Source organism: Equus asinus, chromosome 7, assembly GCF_041296235.1.
Source record: "Equus asinus isolate D_3611 breed Donkey chromosome 7, EquAss-T2T_v2, whole genome shotgun sequence".
Lineage (NCBI taxonomy): Eukaryota > Metazoa > Chordata > Mammalia > Perissodactyla > Equidae > Equus > Equus asinus.
In genome coordinates, this window is record NC_091796.1 from 75889310 (window position 1) to 75910168 (window position 20859).

Sequence of the window (20859 nt, forward strand, 5' to 3'; positions counted from 1 at the left end):
ACCAAAACGATGAATATATACAGAAAAAGGTACTTATGATTAGCTAAAAACCCTGCTAAGGGTTCGTTTTACAAATATTTCTAAGTATGTCCTAACTTTAAATGCTCGCTCTTGCTGACCATAGGCAAACCATAATTCTCATCTATAAAATAATAGAGAGTAGAACTAATACTGTTTTGAGGTGTGTATGTGTGTGTGTTTCAGCTATAAAAATTTCTTTAGTAAAATTTCTTCAAGTATAGTTTTTGAACCAGTCTAATATGTAAACAAATAAAAATAGAACTCTGTAGCTGAAAGGGGAAAAGGGATGCCATTTGATCTGAGATACCTCCATAGAACCCATGAGATATGAAGCACAGTTAATTAACCACCCAACTGGAGGATGCCTACTGTTTTATTCAACTTTTAAAAGCTGTAATTCTTTAATAATGTTTTGCGTGGCATTGATTATCTCATAATGAATTTTAATACTATAACATTTATTTTAAAGTTATGGAAATGCGTGAGAATTCAGAATATATGAGAAATCAGTGAGAACCATGGTCAGTATGGTGCAGTGGTTAAGATTGTAGGCTCTGAAGTTATGGGGTCTGGATTTTCCCAGTACTGCTATTTATTAGCTATATGATCTCTAGAAGAATACTTTATCTCCCCATGTTTCGTTTCTTGTCTGTAAAATGGGGATACAAATAGTAGGTCTATCATTGGATGATTGTGAAGATTAAGTGAGATAATGAGTGTGAAATGCTTAGCACATAATGAATGTCAATTATCTTGATTATAGTTCAGAAAATATGAAGGTTTACAGGGAAAAAATGCCTATGATTGGATAAGAATTCTGCTGAAGAATCCATTTTAGAAATATTTTGAATTAATTTTTCTTTGATCCCCTCCACATTATTAAATCAATATAAACCAGATTGAGGTACAAGTTTATAATTTTCATGTTAGTAGCATAAAGTTTGACTACATGTTTCTGTTGTAATTTCTCCTGTTTTATCTAACTTTTGTAATGACTTTTTGAAGAATTTGTATTAATCAGTGGAACAAAGAGCACAGTAATTCCTTTAGTTGGCATATACTGGGGGAGAAAAACAACAGAAAAATATGATGACTAAAACTGATTTTGGTGTGATTTATATATGAAAAAGTATGTTCACTAGCTTCTTAAAGTGTACCATATTCTTATTTATAATTTAAAAACAAAACGTTGCGTTGGTGAAAAAAATCTTCAGTAAAAACAGTAAGTATATTTTATTAGGCATCCAAAGTTTCAGAATTTTTGTTAAGAAACTCTCTCTTTGGATTTCCTGCTCTGTTTTTAACTTAAAATTTGAATGGGATGTGGATTTTAGAAAAGTGCCTTCTTTGGCAAAATTCATTTCACAGATAGCTGACTGGCAAGCCTTTAAAGGAACAAAGGTTTATTCCATTTTAATTAAGTTTCCAAAACTTTCAGTCTCTTGAAGTTTATAACTAAGCTCTCATGTTTGCCAAATTGGGCAAGAAACTTTATGAGAACAAATTTTGTGATATATTATATCTTCAATTTTAGTTCAGCTTAGCTGGAAATCAACTTTTCTTACAGTGTGCCAACAGTTTATTTTTTAACTTTTGGCTCTACTCAGGAAATGGTATAATAAAGAGCATTTGTGTTGAAATTATGAAAAGTAGAAAATTTGTCTCAAATCAACAGCTTGAAATCAGTGTCTTATTAAATAGGAAATGAAAATTATATATTAATCAAAATTACTATACTCTTTGCAAAAAGAGTGGGGGATATCTTTTGCTTGTATGTATCATTTATATCAGAGGCAGATCCAAATTTGGGGGGCCTAAAGCTTATAAATTTTGAGGGACTTTCTGCAAGAAAAGGTAATCTAAAATTCAAATAAAATATTAAGTAATGGATCTTTGAAAGGAACAAGGCAAGTGTTATGTTCTTCTTATGCAGATCAGAAATGGCTGAGATATATGTAATAAAACTTTTAAAATCAGATAGACAATACTTAATGCTAACAAATATAAAAACATTATAAAGTAAAATTTTATTTTGCTTTTAATTTTAGGATGATATTTTATCAAGGTATAGACTTTTAAATTCTCAGTTTTCCCCTCAACATTTTAAACATATTGTTCCATTGTCTTTGGATTCCATAGTTTATGGTGAATACTCAACTGTCAGTTTTATTGTCTTTCCTTTGTAGGTAATGTGTCCTTTTTCTTGCCCTGGCTGTTTTAAAGGTTTTTTTTTATCTTTGATTTTCAGCCATTTGACTACTGAGTATGATTTTCTTCCACTTTTTCTGGTGTGGGGTTGGCTATACTTCCTGAGTCAGTGAGTTAATGTAGTGTAACAGTTTTAGAATATTCTCAGCTGTGTTTTTCTGAAGTATTGTTTCTTCCCCATTGTCTGTCTCCTCTTCTCAACTGCAGTTACATTGGGCTGTTTGTGTCTCTTATGCTCTGTTCTTTTAAATTGTGTTTTTTCTCTCTCTGCTTCAGTTTGGATGTTTTTTGCTGATCTCTTCAAGTTCTCTAATCCTGTGTTTGCTGTGTTAAATCAGCTGTAAAACTCACTGACTGATTTCTTAATTTCAGATATATATTTGGTGTTTTTTCCTAGATTTTAGTTCTCTGTTGAAATTTTCCTCTTTTCATCTACTGTGAACATTTTTCTCTACTTTAACTTACATTAAATTGTTTTCTTAAAGTTCTTGTTTTCTAATTCTGTATCATCTGTGGGTCAACCTTATATACATTATTTTTTCTCTTGGTTATTGGTCACCTTTTGTGTTCCTTCCCATGCTTTGTAACTTTTATTGAATACCAAATACTGGTTATTATAGGGTGATAGAAATTGATGTAAATATTTTCTCTCAATCCCATATTAGAAAGAAATGGTGAGTGCTAATTACCTCAACTCAACCACAAATTGAGCTGAGTGGTTTAAGTGACAGCTTTAGATATACTTAGACTACCTCTGATTTTAAATATTTTAAGAACAAGACCTGTTGTGTTGTAGGTATTTCTTTCTAGTGTGATGTTGTACTTATGTCCTGTGAAATTGTGAGAGATTTTACTGTACATTTTGGGTTCTTCTCCCTTTTACTCATCTCCCCCTCTCAAGGTGAGATGCTTTTGGTTGAGAGCACATGTCTTGAGGGGAGACCTGTTGAAATTCTACATTGAAAGTGGTAGGCTCTATCTGTTGTAGTGTGACTTTGACTCCTAATCACCATAACACTACAGAAAACATTATTTGCCCTCTGCAGCATTCTCTTCTCCTCCGCACAAATCCTCAGCAAATCTCTGAGGAGAAAACTGTCTGTGTTTTGAGGATTCCATAAGATTCCAATCTGTCATGCCAACCCATGAACTGTCAAGAGCTATGCTGCTTCTCTTGTCCTTAGTAGTGTTCCTCTTTCTGATTCTTAACTTGTGTCTAAATGATAAATCCTACAGAAATGAAAACAATCAGGAGGCTCAGCTTACCTAAGAAGAGATATCACTTTTCTCCTAGTTTATCCATTTGCTTCTGTTTTCTCCAACATCTTTAAAAATATGATTTTTGGGCATAATTTATCTTTTCTAGTTGTTATGGAAGCAGTGACTTGCCACTATGTGCTGGTAAGTTAGTCCTGTAAAAGTAAGAACAAAATTTAGACCCACATGTTTACTCCTTTATATGTGGTATTTATATAAAGTCTGTGTGCTTAGATTATTGGCTTGTTATTGAACATTAATATTTGTTGGTAAATCTACCAGACCAAGAAATTGATCAATATTGATGTTTGGAAAAACTATATCCAGAGAGCCAGTTTTAATTTAACAATTCCTTTTGGTCAGCAGTAATTTAACTGAAATGTAAGCAAAATTTAATTTTCTTTTTCTTTCCCCCTTTTCTGTTTAGTGAGTGATAGTTGCTTCAGGAATCTTGCAGAAGATCGCAGTGGGATAAATCTCAAAGATCTCGTACAAGATCCTTCTTTGTGAGTATTTGGTTTTCAGTACTAAGTATAATTTAAAACTTTATGGTTGGTGTGACTTTTTTCAAAAGAGTTGTAACTGGGAACTGATTTAAGCTTAAGCAATTTCTTCTTTTCTAACAATTTGTGTTACATATAGTGAAGCACATGGACCAGTTTCAGCAGAAGTAAAGTTATGGAGCAGTTTCTTTTTAGAAATAGAAGACATTTTAGAAGAAGGGATAGAGTTATGATTAAATGATTGACTTTCAAGGAGTAGGGCTAATGGCCGATGATATCTTGCCAATGTGGTGGTAGATACCAGGCAGGGAAGATGATTAGCAGTTTATTTGCTTGGGAAGGTGAGATTGAATTTGTTCACATCAATTTTAAGCTGTTTTGAATAATTTATAGTCATTATTTGTAAGTATAATTACAAATATAAAATAATTATTTTTAATAATATATTTGAATATATTGAATATGTTTTTAATGTTTTAGAAAGCTGTATACAGCACAAGATTTTTGAAGAGTTTTATAGGTTTCAATTTAATGTTCTTGCTCATGAGTCAATCCTTTATCAGCATATACTTTACTATAGTGTCACTTTCTATTTCATGAAAACTTTTGCATTTTTATATTTACTGAAAATTGTGTGTGTCATCTTCTATATGAATATACCCTCCCAGTAAGATTACCTTTTATTAAAAAAAAAAAGCATATTAGTTAAGCCGTGGACAATAGAGAAAGGAAAATTGAGTGGTGGCAGGTGTTTTCTTTAATAATACATAATGCATTCAGTAAAGTTTATTCTTATAGGAAATCAGTCTTCCACATCACATGTAATCTATACTCCCACAACTTTTACTAGTAATTCATTGCAAGTTTTGTGAGGAATAAAACATAATAAATGTGTTGAACCAGAAGGTTATTAATTTCTTAATGATTTTCCAGTCATTTAAAAAAATATAGTCATGAGACACAGAATACTGAAAATGACTGAATATTGAAGTTTATAATGTAATGACTTTAGACATAAATTTCCAAACCCAACTCTCTCAACTTTTTTTCTTTTTTTAATGTCTCTCTTTTCTTCTCTTAAAAGGATTGTCAGTGTTCTTTTTCTGTGATTTTTATTCCAGTGAAGATTGACAGTTGTCCTTTCAGTCTATAAATATTTAATCAAGGATAATTATTCCATGTGGATGTAAATATTCCTAGTAAATGAATATCAAATAACATTTATTTGCATGAAGAGTTCTATTTTCCTTTTGGATATTGGAGGAAACTTTATAATTTCTTGGAAAGTTTTCACCCATTTGAATGAATAAAATAAATAATTTCATTATTATTTGTAAGGTATATTTTTGGTACAGTAGGATTACGTATGTTTAATGCAATCTTTGTGGAAAAAATGTGCTTGTATATACTTTAATCATATAAAAGCTGTAGAGAGGGGCTGGCCCCGTGGCCGAGTGGTTAAGTTCGCGCGCTCCGCTGTGGGAGTCCCAGTGTTTCGTTGGTTCGAATCCTGGGCGCCGACATGGCACTGCTCATCAAACCACGCTGAGGCAGCGTCCCACATGCCACAGCTAGAAGGACTCACAACAAGGAATGTACAACTATGTACCGGGGGGCTTTGGGGAGAAAAAGGAAAAAAATAAAATCTTAAAAAAAAAAAAAAAAGCTGTAGAGAATTGTACTTAAATTATGGACTATAACAATGAGTTGTAGCCTTTTGAGAGGATTTGATACTTCTTTCCAGAATGTAGAATAATATTCATCATGCAACCTTTAACTAAATTCTAAATTTAATGTTAATATTCTAAGAAAAATTTATCTCAGATCACTGTTGCATTAGATGGACAAAATAATTCTGAGTCTCTGTTTTAAACTAGCTAGATATCTTAATTTAGCTTCATTCTCTTAACGTGGCATTAGTCTAGAATGTAAGAATTCAGTGATAAAGAATTTGTTTTTTCCCTTGACACTTGGATTTGGAAAGAACTTTTTCTTTGTTAATAATTATTAACTTGTTCTGTTAATGACCCTAATTCATATTTAGAGATATATTTCTTACTTGATAAAAATTCTTTAGGGAATGAAATGACCAGTGTGGAAAAAATAGTGTACTTTTTTCAGTTGTTATTATGGGAAATATTTTATTCTGAGTTACAATTCTATAGCAACATTTACTTACTATATATGTCATGGGTAAAGATTTTCTTTTAAAAGCCGTTTATCCTTTTTCTGTTTCACTGACCTAAATCTTTACTTTATGTTCCTCAATTCATGTACACCATATGGTTCTGTATGGAGTTGAATTGTTTATATTGCAACATTGAGTAGGGAATGTGTTGGAAATAACTTTTTTACAAAACTCTCCTACTTAAAAAATCACTTGCATTTTATGAGTACTCCAGACTAGTGAAAGGGTTGCTAAAATTGCATACATATGTTATGTTAAATAATATTCCAAATAAAAAAATTATTAGAGTAAGATGTATTGAATGAATGCTTTATTGTTAATATGCCTGGCACATTTGTATTATGATTCACCTACTCAAGCTGGTGTTGCTGAAAGGAGTTGATGTGTAAAGAAAAATTAAGTATTTCAATCACTTAATGCTATTAGAAAGGAAGACAGAATAAAGAGAGAAGGGGAAAGTAGGCTGGGGAAGCCAGGCTATCTGGTCAATATTGACACTGAAAACAGTATGTAGTGTGTCTTAATCAGATAAATGAGCATCGTGGAGTTTCTTTGGACAAAGTACAGAAATAAAACTGGATCATACATGTGTGTGTATGTGTGTATCAGTGAATGAATGAATGAAGTTCAAGGGGTTTATTGCCTCAGGAGATTGAAAAGGAAGAAGCAAAAGTGACTAATTCCTACTCTAAATCTGTGTCAAGCTACTGGAATAATATGATAGGCCCTCTGTAGTTTATCTGAATTATGTTCAGTACACACCCCAATATTTGCTTCCATTGTAGTAAAGCTAATTATTGGGCTTGGGTGAACCGAGTGAGCTATATTGTGTGACTATGATGAAGAGGATTCTAAAGAAAAATGAGAAGTTATGGATCCCTAAGACTTTCTGGTCTTGCTACTAACTTTTGATCTGTTATAATAATGAGAACAGAATGTGACTTGTGGCAAGGTTGAGGTGAAGGGGATACCTGAGAAGCTCTCTTCTTTGGGTCCTCTGAGAATACTTGTTTCTCTCACAATCCTGTAGGTGTTAACTGTAGAGAAACTTGACATTCACTTTTTGGTGATGAGTAAGAGTTTGTTTGAATTAGTAATTTGCATTCATGTTAAATTTTGAAATAAATAATTTAACTTTTAAAAACTTACCTTCTATTTATGATTATAAATATTTTAAGATTGATTTCCTCTGCTGTATTTATAATTTGTCAATTTGGGTTGTGTTCTAACACCACTTGTTTTAGTTGTTTCTTTCAATGGCATGTTGAAAACTGTTATCAAATTTAACGTTATTACCATATTAGAAACATATCTAACGTGATACAGAATTTTTGTGTATACAAGAAGTTATTGTTAGCATGATGTAATTAATTTTTGTTCACTTTAAGTGTAGAGCTACATGCTAAGTTATAAAAAATCATTTACGCTGTTTCTTCTGGAGAGATGACTTTTATGTGCAAATGAGGTGCTATATGTAATGTATTTTATTTTAAGTTCTATTCAATTGTGTTCTTATAGAGATAATTCTCAAAAATACTTCCAAATCCCCATTGGCTATGTACTGAAGATGAAAGATAAGACCTATTACCATATTTGTGCTTTAGATTTCTGATTATTTATAAACTACTTAGCATAGATAATTATTTGAACACAAAAGATATTACCAAGTTCTGACCTCTTGTGATTTATAAAAAAGGATGGTTCAGTAAAATAGAAGCAATCTTAATTCTCAATTCTGGATAAATTATATTATGGATGAGGAAATACTTCTTATCAATGAACACAGATTCATTTATAGAAATTATTAGAAGCTGTTTAAGAATCGAAAGAGGAAAAATAACATAATGAAAAGGACTAACAGACACTGAACATCTGTTTGTATTATTCTTTGTGTTGATGCTGATTGCATGTGAATGTAGGTGGATGTCTCATTTTCTTTAGTTTGTAAAAACTCTTAAAAAGTTAGGACCATCCTAGATGTGTCTTATGTAGGTCAGTTAGAGGAAAAATAGTTTAATTCATAGAAGAATTGGCCATCTCTGAATACTAGATATAACTCATAATGCAGGATATTAGTAATTTTCCGTATAGTCAAATAGGAAAAGTTTATATTCTTCTACAATTGTGGACAACATAAAAAATATGTCAGTCTTTATTGTTTTTCTTTATGGTACTCAGAATATATTTTCAGTTGTTTCAGTGATGTCAAGATTTTTAAAAAGATATTACCAAGTTCTGACCTCTTGTGATTTATAAAAAAGGATGGTTCAGTAAAATAGAAGCAATCTTAATTCTCAATTCTGGATAAATTATATTATGGATGAGGAAATGCTTCTTATCAATGTTCTTGGTATTTTTAAAAATTGTCGTAAAATAAACGTAACGTAAAATTTACCATCTTAACTAATTTTAAAATACACAATTCAGTAGTGTTAAATATATACATGTTATGCAGCCAATTCCTAGAATTTTTTTCCTCTTGCAGAACTGCAACTCTGTACCCATTAAGCAATAACTCCCCATCTTCCCCTCCCCTCAGCCTCTGGCGACCACCATTCCACTTTCTGTTTTTATGATTTTGACTCCTCTAGAAATCTCATGTAAGTGGAATCACACAGTATTTGTTTTTTTGTGACTAGCTTATTTCATTTAGCATAATAGCCTCAAGGGAGTTCATCCATGTTGTAGCATGAATTTCCTTTTTTTTAAAGGCTCTATAATATTCCATTATATATATATCCCACATTTTGTTTATCCATTCATCCATCCATGGACACTGGGTTACTTCTTTTACCTATTGTAGGTAATGCTGCTGTGAACATGGGTGTGCAAATATCTCTTTGAGACCCTGCTTTCGATTCTTTTGGCTATATATCCAGAGTTGGTATTGCTGTATCATATAGTAATTCTATTTTTAATTTTTTTAAAGAACTGCCATACTGTTTTCACTAGTGGCCGCACCATTTTATATTCCAACAAACAATGCAGAAGAGTTCCAATTTCTCTACGTCCTCACCAACACACGTTATTTTCTATTTGTTTGTCATAGCCATCCTAATGGTTGTGAGGTGATATGTTCTTGGTAATTTTACTAGAGCTTCACTTACTTCTTTGCATCTTGTCTTTAATAATGATTTTGATGCAACTCATCTACAGAATAAAGAAAATAAAGGATATTGTCTACATTTGATTAGTAAAATAGAAATTCCTTTTCACTATTGTCATGAAGATTATAAAGTACAAATACATCCATAGGAATTTTGCAACAATAGCATTTTAATCAATTCATCTTCCTTATTTTGTATTGTATTACTTGCCTTGTATTACTACTGCTCTTGTTATACCTTGTCTGTAAAGATTACTTTTGAGTTAAAAAAAAAATTCTTTTTTAATTAGAAGATTCTAGATTGGAAATGCAACATACTAATTAAAAAATATCAACAGCAACCTGCTAGTTGAAATGTAGTTTGATATTATAGATTGTTAGTGCTTCATAATGGCATTTCATGTTTAAGAACAAAGATAAAATCGGATGAAATAGTTGTATCTAATTGTAAATTTCTTACACGTGAAAATTTTATTTACCTTTATGGAATTCTTTACAAATTTTACCACCTTGAGTAGAAACTGTTCTTTTCATGGTTCTGAAACACAGCCTTATTTCCTTCAGTATACTTGGCTTCACGTTATAATCTGATTGAAAGATATTTTGGTCCCTTGGATCATGGCATTAAAGGAAAGGCAGGATTGTCGTCTGGAAAGCAATCATATCTAAATATAGCCTTTGCTTATCTGCTGGTGTTAAGACAGGTTGCTATGGTAAATTGAATTTCTTAAAAATGCCAGTCAGCAGAGGATAAACAGTGCTTTTTAAAGTGGTTATTTTTTGTAGAGCTGTATATTCTCATACTACATTTTCAGGTAGATGAATTTAGTTAATGTTTTTGATGGTCTTTTTATTAAATTTCCATTTTATAGTATCTTTGAGACCTTTCGTATTTATTTAAAAGAAGAGTTTTTGTATTGTTATCCTTTGTTTCTCTGTAAATAAATTTCATTTGCTGTGGAAATGCATTTTTCCAGTGGCAGCATTTTAAAAATTATTGATCATTCATTTTGCTCCGCTGCCAATAGTTCTGCTAAATCTCAGAGAGCTACTAAAGTTCTTGTTTATAATAATATCTCTAAATGTAAGATCTTTTTAATTGGGTTCCTTTTTAGACTATGTGTTTGTTGGTCTCTAGTGTATATATTGGGACAGTAGAGTTTAATTTAGCCTGGTGCTATGGTATTATGGTACTAGGGTACTATGTTCTATGTCAGAACTGCAAACCCAAAGACTTTGGGTTTTGCTTTGCTTTAGAAGACTTTCTGTCATTTTGTACATTCCTGAGAATGTGTTTAATTTTTTTGTGGGTTTATTCGTTTTAGAATTTATTTAATGAAAAAGCACTAGTAGATTTTAATTTTTTCAGTAATTAGGTTTAACAAATATTGTTCTTGTAATCAAGGAACATGTGATTGAAGATGGACAATATCTGAGTGTCTGCCAGAGGCAGATAGATGATCAATCCAGTATTAGAATTTTTTAATGAAATAAACATTGTATCATTTTAATTAGTAGATTCTTTCACTTTCAGGGTACAGAGATGTAAGTCAAGCAAAATGGGACTTGACTCTCTTATGTAACTAAGAAATACTTCTCATGGAATCAGGAAAGAGCTTTAGAAACCAGCTCAACTGTGAGAACCTCACAGAATAGAATTAGGGAGTTTGTGCAACTGGGTTTCTCTTACCTTCTGCTATCATCTCTTCTGATCTTTCTTGGCTTTAGCTCACTTAACGGCAATCAGGCTTTCTCTATGAAACCAGGAAGATGACTGCTAACTTACTCCATTTACCTTCCTTCTGGCCCCATGGTCTCTCTTCACTTCCAGCTCTAAAATGTAAAATCTCATGAAAGAGTTCTGATTTTGTTAATCTGGTCATTTGCCCACACCCCAACCAATCACTGTGGCCAGGGGTGTAGACTGTCTTGATTGACCAGTCGTGGACAGATACCTGTGGCCAAAATAGTGACATACCCTAATTAAATGAGAGATAAGGTAGTCCCAGAAAAAAGAGTGATGAAACTGAGAGATGTCTACTGTATTGATTCTCTGCTGTTAATTTGAGGAAGAACTTATATGTTGTATGTATATATAATAACATAAAGAATTATTGCTTTAAAATAGAACATTTTGCTTACCTGCACATAGCGTCTCAATTAGATAGTATTAGTTGTAATCTCCGTAATAATTTTAAAGGACTGCATAGTTCAATTAATTTATAACAGTTGTTCCCTATTTGTGATATTATTGACTGTTTATATAATATACACACGTGTAAATGTGAAATGACTCAGATGAATTTATTACTTTCATTAGCACTGGCTACCCAGCAGCATAAAACCAGGTTATTTCTGTTTTTCTAGACAGTTCTTCCTCAACTTATGATGGGGTTACGTCCTGATAAACCCATTGCAAGTTGAAAATAGCCTAAGTTGAAAATGCAGTTAGTACACCTAACCTGCCAAACAACATAGCATAGCCTCACCTACCTTAAACATGCTCAGAACACTTACATTAGCCTACAATTGGGCAAAATCACCTAACAAAAGCCTGTTTTATAATAAAGTGTTGAATATCTCATGTAATTTGTTGAATATTATACTGAAAATGAAAATCAGAATGGTTGTTTGGGTGCAGAATGGTTGTAAGTGTATTGGTTGTTTACTGTCGTAATTGTGTGGCTAACTGGGAGCTGCGACTTGCTGTGGCTGCCCAGCATCGGGAGGGAGCGAGTGTTGTACCACATATCGCTAGCCCAGGAGAGGATCAAAATTTGAAGTATGGTTTCTACCAAACGTGTATCACTTTTGCACTATCATAAAGTCGAAAAATTGTAAGTTGAACCATCGTAATTTGAGTACTGTGTGTACTTTCTTCTTTCTTAAAAAGAGAAACTCCGCCACTATAAATCAAAAAGGAGAATGAGTCAAAGATTCTCATTCACCATTCCATTATAATACCTTAACTGAGGAATATTATTACAGAGGCATCTAAAAGTTAAATGTGAGCACTGACGAAGTATTTCAAGAAGTGATCCTTGAAATGAAGCTTCTGTTAAAGAAAAAGAAAAGCAGAGGAAGCAAAGAAGGGAGGGAGGCAGAAGAGAGAAAGAGAGATTGAAATTGATTGATTACAAGAAGAATGGAAACTCCATGAGTACGTTACACTGTTCAGAAACATCTCATTTAAATGAATGAGAGTCTAGGAGGTTAAAACTAATGATTAAAACAAAGTTTTGATGTCTGTGTATTTTATTCATTCAGAATACATCGACACATTGGACATTGTTGGTCAGAGTGAATGACTGCATCATCTACTTATATTAGTTTTGTGTTGCTGTGTAGCAAATTACTGCAAACTTACTGGCTTAAAACAATACACATTTGTTATCTCAGTTTCCATGAGTCAGGATTTGGGGCACAATTTACCTGGATCCTATACTCTGAGTCTCCCAAGATTGCAATCTAGATGTTGACTGGGTTGCATTTTCATCTGGAGGCTCCACTGGGGAAGAATTGCTTCAAACTAATTCAAATTAGTGGCAGAGTTCATATGCTTATGGTTGTATGACTGAATACCCTGCTTTTTGCTGAGTGTTGGCTAGTTTCCATCTGAAGCTTCCATCATCTTTGCTATATAATGTCGCCTAATTACAGAAGTGACATACTATCACCTTTGTTACATTCTGTTGGGTAGAAGCAACTCACAGGTTCCACCTACACTCAAGGGGAGGGAATTGCATAAAAGTGTGAACACCAAGAGGTGGGAATCATTGGGGATCACCTTAGGGTCTGTTGGCCATGCTACTTTTGAAATTTTCTTTTGTATGCAGAACTCATTGAATTAGTTTAATTCTGTTAATTCAGAGATGAAGAAACCAAAGTTGAACTAAGTTGTGGTTTATCTAAGGTCATAAAACTACATAGTGTTAGGCCACCTGACAACCAGGCATTGTGCTCTTTTCACTCCTAGCCTCCAGTTTTGACTTTCTTGGTTCTGTAATCACATTTGTTTTTTGTTTTTTATTTTAAATTTTTTCCAGTTTCATTGAGACGTAGTTTATATACAGCACTGTATAAACTTAAGATGTATAGCCTAATGCCTTGACTTCACATTTGGATTTGATTTGTGTTGCTAAGTTTATTAAACTCATGATGACTACACTTTAGCACTGGCCACGTAGGAACTGATGTTAAAGTGTTTGAAAATGGTTTTTTTCTGTATGACCTGTAGCTGTATGGTGTTTGATCTTTAATTGTCCTCTCACCATAAGCTTATATGTACATTCTTAATTTTTGTTAGGAGGAGGAGGAATAGAATTCTTGTTGCCTTTCATTTTGATTTTTGTTATCTTCGGTTATGGTATCTGAGGAGTGAGACTACAGAGACTAAAAGTGAGGCTGGAAGTGAGATTTAACACTGCAAAGGAAAAGCCCCTGGAATAATGATAGTTAAGTCCTGTACATAAACTCCTCTGTGGGTTTTTCAGTGGAAGATTGCTGACTGTGGGTTGGGAAGACAATCAGGCAGGTAAAGAAATTTGCTAAGTTACTTTCCTAGTGACTTCCTAAGAAACAGCTGCTTGTGACTCAGCCCAAATAAGGAAGAAAATAACAAAAGAAAAGCTAGGGGACACCATTTGTTTCTTTTCTAGATGTTTTGAGAGCTTAAAAATTCTAAAATACTATTCTTTGAGAGATTGTTCCCTCTACCCAGCTGGGAAAATTTCCATAATACTGGACTATTGAGCAACCAGCCCTTGCTATTCCTTTTTTTCACTCCTAACTAGACAGTATAGTAAATGATAACTACTATAATATTTTTTTGCCCTCTGAGAGAAATTAAATGTAAGGTTAAGTTTAGAAGGAAGCCTAATTTTTACATTTAGGATAATCCATTTAGGAAGGAAGGCAAGTAGAGCTTGGATTTTTTCCTCCTGAAGCCCTGTGTGATCTCCTATGTGTTATTTAGGCACCTATCATAGCTTCTTACAGCATATTATCATTGTTTGTGTACTGTGTGTATTTCTCAATGGATGATAACCTCCTTAAGTGCAGAGACTGTGTTCATGTTTAATGTTATGTCACTACCACTTACCATAGTGCTTTAATACACAGTAGGCCTGCCAGAAATATTCCTTAAATAGATGAGTGGAGGAGTGAATATGTGAGTGATTTAGTGACCAAATGAAAGAATGCATAATGAGAGAGTAAAAGAATAACAGACTCAATGTATAGTGAATGTATGTTGACAAAACCTGCCTTTTCCCTACTCTTCACAAGGTTCTGATTCTCACATTCAGCCCTTTGTTGGTGTTCAGTACAAAAATTTACTCTCTGGTGACCTGACGGCTATGCTTAAACTTTGATCAACACTGGTTCGCTCTGCAGCCTCGATGTCTTTATAAGTGTGTATGAGATAATAGGAGACCTAACTCCAGGTGCAAAAGGAAATAATGACCTCACAAATCCCCATGGTTTTGATTTATAGGCACTTGCAACTCAGAATTATAGGCACTTGCAGCTCAGAATACTGAAAACAAATATGGCCAAGAAAGCATTCCATTCTTTCCTAATGAAATCAAGGAAGATCCCCGAAAGCATTTTCACAGTTGAATGTATTTTCTTAACAGTTAACTTTAAGAAAAACTTTCATAGCATAATTTTGGTAGAGGAAAAAATATTTCAAGTAATTCAGTCCTAAATTAACTTGTTTCTTAAAAGGCAGTAATTTAAAAAGTATGCTAAGAAGGTGGTATTTTTCTTTTTACTCTGTAAAGTTCCGTGTCATCTCTCCCTCTTCTATAAATAACTAACAGCATGGTCAGACTAGAAAAACATCAGTTGCAGGCTGTAAGATAAAGTGACATTTGTGTTCTGGTCAGAATTTCACTTAGCTGCTTGGCATTCAATTCAAGTTCTTATAGAAGTCTTGACATTTTTTAGCACAAATGTATGAAATGCAGTTAGGGTGCTTTAACATACTTAGTTTAGAACATTCGTTTCTCCTCTATCGTTGAGCCGTGAATTTAGGAAAAAACAGCTAGTGAATATTTATTGAGTACCTAGTAGTGTCATTTAATATGGTTGGACCTGGAAAATAATGTGAATAAAGCAGATGTGGTCCTTGCCATAATTTTGGGACAGTTTAATAAAATAGAATTCAACTTACTTTTTTTGCTTCCAGGATACTTCTATAAAAGGACAGTGGCCTTGGAAACTGTCATGTACTGCTAAAAAGACGTACTTCAAAGCTCAGTTGTGCATCCTGGTAAAGTGTAGTACATTCCAAAACAGTGAAATTAGATCATTTATTATATGCATTATTTATAATTTTTAAATTTAGTTATTTCATTGATTTATTGAGATCAATGACTCAGTCAAGATAATTAGATTTGAGAAAGCTACCCCAAAATAAGCTGTGGTTTGTCAGTGCTTCCCTTAAAGTGTAATGGCAAGTACTGAACACAGTGTTTTAGATTTGACCTACATGTCACTGAGGAAATTGAGACTTGGTGAAATTATGTTTGCTATACTTCTTCTAATTCTTTGTGAATTTACTCTTTTTTTTTTTGAGGGGGTAGGTAAGGAGGCTGACTTACTCTATTTTTTATTTTTAATAAAAATTTATTTTTAATAAAAATTTATTTTTAATAAAAATTTTTATTTTTAATAAAAAATTAGCGATATTTTTTATTTTTAAACATCTTTGTTCTTTATTGAGATGTAAATCACATACCATATAATTCATCCATTTAAGGTGTACACTTCAGTGGTTTTTAGTATATTTGCAGAGTTGTGCAATTATTACCACTATCAATTTTGGAATATTTTCCTCTCCCCAGAAGGAAACCCTGAACTATTAGCAGCTACTCCCCATTTTTCCCCAACTTCCCTCTCCTAGGCAGCCATTAATGTACTCATTGTCTCTATGTATTTGCCTATTTTGGATATTTTACATAAATAAAATCATACAAAATATGTTCTCTTGTGATTGGCTTCTTTCATTAAGCATAGTATTTTCAAAAGTTCATCCATGTTGTAGCATATATCAGTACTTTATTATTTTTTACTTCCAAATTGTATTCCATTATATGGATATATTATATTTTGTTTATTCATTAGTTAACAGACATTGGGATTTCCTTCCTTTTTGCTATTATGAATAATGCTGCCATGATCTTTCTTGTGAAGCTTTTGTATGGAAGGAAGTGTGTTTTCTTTTCTTTTTGATATATAGCAAGGAGTGAAATTGCTAGGTCATTTAGTAACTTCATTTTTACTATTTCAAGGAAGTGCCAAAATGTTTTATAAAGTGATTGATACTCCTTTTTCGCCCATTTTTTAAAATTGTAGTAAAATACGCAGAACAAAATTTACCATCTTAATTTTTAAGTGTATATTTCAGTGGTATTAAGTACATTCATATTATTGTGCAATTATCACCACCATCCACCTCCAGAACGTTTTCATATTCCTCAAATGAAACTCTGTACTCATTAAACAATAGCCCTCATTCCGTGCTTCCTTCCAATTCCCAGGAATTATTCCTGGCAACCAGCATTCTGCTTTCTGTCTCTATGAATTTGAATACTCTTATAAGTAGAATTTGTACATACTCTTATAAGTATGAATTTGACTGACCTCTTATAAGTAGAATGTAAAATATTTGTTCTTTTGTGACTGGCTTATTTCACTTAGCATAATGTCTTCAGAGTTCATCCATGTTGTAGCATATGTCAAAATTTCCTTTTTAGTGCTGAATAATATTCCATTGTATGCATATACCACATTTTATCACTTCATTTGTCAACAGGCACTTGGGTTACTTCCACATTTTAGCTCTGTGAATAATGCTTCTATGAACATTGGTGTACAAACATCTCTTTGAGACCTTGCTTTCAGTTCTTTGGGATATATACCCAGAAGTGAAAATGCTGGATCCTATGTTAATTCTATTTTTAATTTTTTGAGGAGCCACCATACTGTTTTCCACAGTGGCTGTACCATTTTAAATTTGCACAAATAATGCACAAAGGTTCCAATTTCTCCACATCCTCACCAACACTTGTTATTTTCTTCTCTTTTTTTTTTTTTATAGTAGCTTTCTTTTTTTTTTAAATAGTAGCTTTCCTAATGGATATTAGGTGGTCTCTCATTGAGATTTGATTTGCATTTCCCTAATGATTAGTGATAATGCACATCTTTTCACATGCTTACTGGCCACTTGTATATCTTCTTTGGAGAAATGTCTGTTCAAGTCCTTTGCCCATTTTTGAATTGGATTGTTTGTCTTTTTATTATTGAGTTTTAGGAGTTTTCCATATATTTTGAATGTAAATCTCTTATTAGATAAATGATTTGAAAATATTTTCTCCCATTCTGAGGCTTGCCTTTAAACTGTTGAAATTGTCTTTTGATGCATAAAATTTTTTAATTTTAATGAGGCCCAGTTTGTCTTTTTTTTCTTTTGTTGCTTGTGCTTCTGTTGTTATATCCAAGAAATTGACAAATCCAATGACATGAAATTTTTGCCTTGTGTTTCCTTCTAAGAGTTTTATAGTTTTGGGTCTTACGTTTAGGTCTTTGATCTATTTTAAAAATTTTTTTGTATAAGGTGTAAGGTAAGGGTCCAACTCATTCCCTTGCATGTGGATATCTAGTTTTCCAATAGTGTAACATTTTAATTCCTTTAATAATTTTTCAGTATATTTTAAAAATATTTTCTTAATAGTTATTCCAGGGCTTACAACAGATATCTTAAGTTGTCAAATTCTACTTCATTTATATATATTTTATATATATATATTTTTTGAGATTGGCATCTGAGCTAACAACTGTTGCCAATCTTCTTTTTTTTTCTTCTGCTTTTTCTCCCTAAATCCCCCCAGTATATAGTTGTATATATATAGTTTTTAGTTGTGGGCCGTTGTAGTTGTGGCATGTGGGACACCACCTCAACATGGCCTGATGAGTGGTGCCATGTCCACACCAAGCATCTGAACCAGTGAAACCCTGGGCCGCTGAAGCAGAGCGTGCAAGCTTAACCACTTGGTCATGGGCCGGCCCCTCTACTTCATATTTGTAATAACTTAATTCCAGTGAGATATAGAAATATTACTCCTATATAGCTCTATCCCCTCTCCTCCCTTGTTGTACAATTATTATTATACGTATTTCTCTATATGTGTTAGAAACCCAGCAATATGTACATTGTTATAATTATTAGGTTATATAAATTTATGTCTTTTCTTAGACTAAGCTGATCCATCCTTTTCCTCTTCCCCTTCTAAGTTATTATTGTCACAACTTATTCCATCTTATATTGTGAGTTTGTGGTTAAAATGATGAGATTATGGGTTTTTTTTTAATGTTTTCCTTCTTTTTATTTTTAATGTTATAATTGTTTGCTAACCTGTTCTGATAGAGAGCTGCAATTTTCTGATTTTGTCTACCTGTTTATCTCCTTGCTCAAGGCTTTGTAAATCTTTCCCTTTTTTTTAGGTATGAGGGCCTTCTTGAGCATTTCTTGTAGAGGGGATCCTATGGCAATGCACTCCCTTAGTTATTGTTTATATGGGAAAGTTTTTATTTCTCCATCATATCTGAAGGATATTTTTGCTGGATAGAGTATTCTTGGCTTAATATTTTTGTCTTTCAGAATTTGGAATATATCATTCAATTCTCACTAACCTGTAAAGGTTTTGCAGAGAAGTCTGCTGAAAGCCTGATAGGAATTTCTTTGTAAGTTATTTTCCTCTGCCTTGCTGCCCTTAATATTTTTTCTTTGTCATTGAGTTTTGCCAGCTTTATTACTATATGCCTTGGAGAAAGTCTTTTTACATTGATATAATTAGGAGATCTCTTATGTTCTTTCACTTGTATTTCCAGCTTCTTCCCCAGGTTTGGGGAGTTCTCAGCTACTATTGCTTTGAACAAACTTTCTGCTGCATTCTCTTCTCTTCTCCTTCTGGAATACCTATATTCATTATGTTTCATTTCCTAATTGAGGTGGATATTTCTTGGAGAATTTCTTCATTTCTTTTTAGTCTTAGTTCACTCTCCTCCTCCATCTGAAGCGTTTCTGTATTTCTGTCCTTTAGACTGCTGATTCTCTCCTCCATAATATCAGCTCTGTTGTACAGGGAGTCCAGATTTTTCTTTATCTCATCCATTGTGTTTTTCATCTCCAACATTTCTGATTGGCTTTTCTTTATAGTTTCAATGTCTTTTTTGGTGAAGTTCGTGATTTCATAGAACTGTCCTTCTGTATTTTCTTGTAACTCATTGAGGTTTTTTTATGATAGCTATTTTGAATTCTCTCGTTTAGATTATAAATTTCTATGCATTCAGGATTGATTTCTGGGTGCTTGTCAGTTTCCTTCTGGTCTGGAGTATTAAAGTATTTTTTCATGTTTGATGGCGTGGATTTGTGCCTCCACGTAGTGATAGTATTTGCTCACAGCTTCCACCTTCTGCCACTGGGGTAGGGGTCAAGAGCTGTGTATTCTGAACCTTACACAACCCCTCACAGCTGCTGCTTTTCTATTGTATGCATGGGTGCTCTGGCCAACCTGCTGAGCTACAGCACTGGCGTGGGGTGGGACAGTTTCTTTAGCCTGTGTAGTCTGGGGGCGTTCTTTTTTTTTTTTTTTTTATTGAGGTAATGATAGGTTACAATCTTGTGAAATTTCAGTTGTACATTAATGTTTGTCATTCGCGTTGTAGGTGCACCACTTCACCCTTTGTGCCCAACCCCCACCCCACCTTTCCCCTGGTATCCACTAAACGGTTCTTAGTCCATAATTTTAAATTCCTCATATGAGTGGAGTCATACACAGATTATCCTTCTCTAGCTGGTTTATTTCACTTAACATAGTTCTCTGGGGGCTTTCTTGCTCTGGCCTGGCTATCTGCCCTCCTGAGGTGCTGGTTTGATGAGGATACCCCAGTAATAGCTTAGCCACCTCTGTTTGGGGCTTTCCCACAGGATATGAGGGAACTTGGAGAGTAAAGCTGTTCCCGCGAAGGGCTGCCCCTTCCCTCTCTCCTCTCAGAGCCATGTGCAGTCCCGTACCTTGAGTCACTGCTGTAGGGGAAGGGAGAAGAGATCCCCTTACCTCCTTCCACTTCCTCTGGGGGAGAGGGGAGTGTTCAGCACCTCCACCTTCAGATGTATGGCAGCATGGGTCTCTCAGACATCTTTTGTTGTGTGAATGTCCTCTATTGGTATATGAATGTCCTTTTTGTTGTATCTTAGGGAGGAGAGTCTAAGGGAAGAGCTCACTCCACCATGATGCTGACGTCACTCTGAATTTTATGTCTTTTCAAGAAACTGAGGGAAGAAAGAGTTTGTTGTGTGTGCGTAATGGTGTTCCTTATATTAATATTCTTACTGATTCTCTTCATTTATTGTGGATTCCAGTTATCATCTAGTATCGTTTCCTAACCCAATACAGCTTCCTCCCTCCCAAGTCATTGGTGCTGTTTGTTAATTATATTTTATACATATATGTATATACATACACGTATATATATATATACTTTTTTTGCAATTGCTTTTTATGTCCATT

General features: G+C 33.5%; 1 protein-coding gene across 28 annotated transcripts in view; it reads left to right on the forward strand.

Moving 5' to 3' along the window:
• The window catches only part of GPHN (gephyrin), a 578713-nt gene that overhangs the window by 123949 nt on the left and 433905 nt on the right, over positions 1 to 20859 (forward strand). For all 28 annotated transcript variants that reach the window (XM_014860909.3, XM_014860913.3, XM_070513810.1 and 25 more), the window contains exon 2: positions 3914 to 3992. In XM_014860909.3, coding sequence (XP_014716395.1) covers positions 3914 to 3992 — 79 coding nt within the window. The remainder of the gene's footprint in view (positions 1 to 3913; positions 3993 to 20859) is intronic.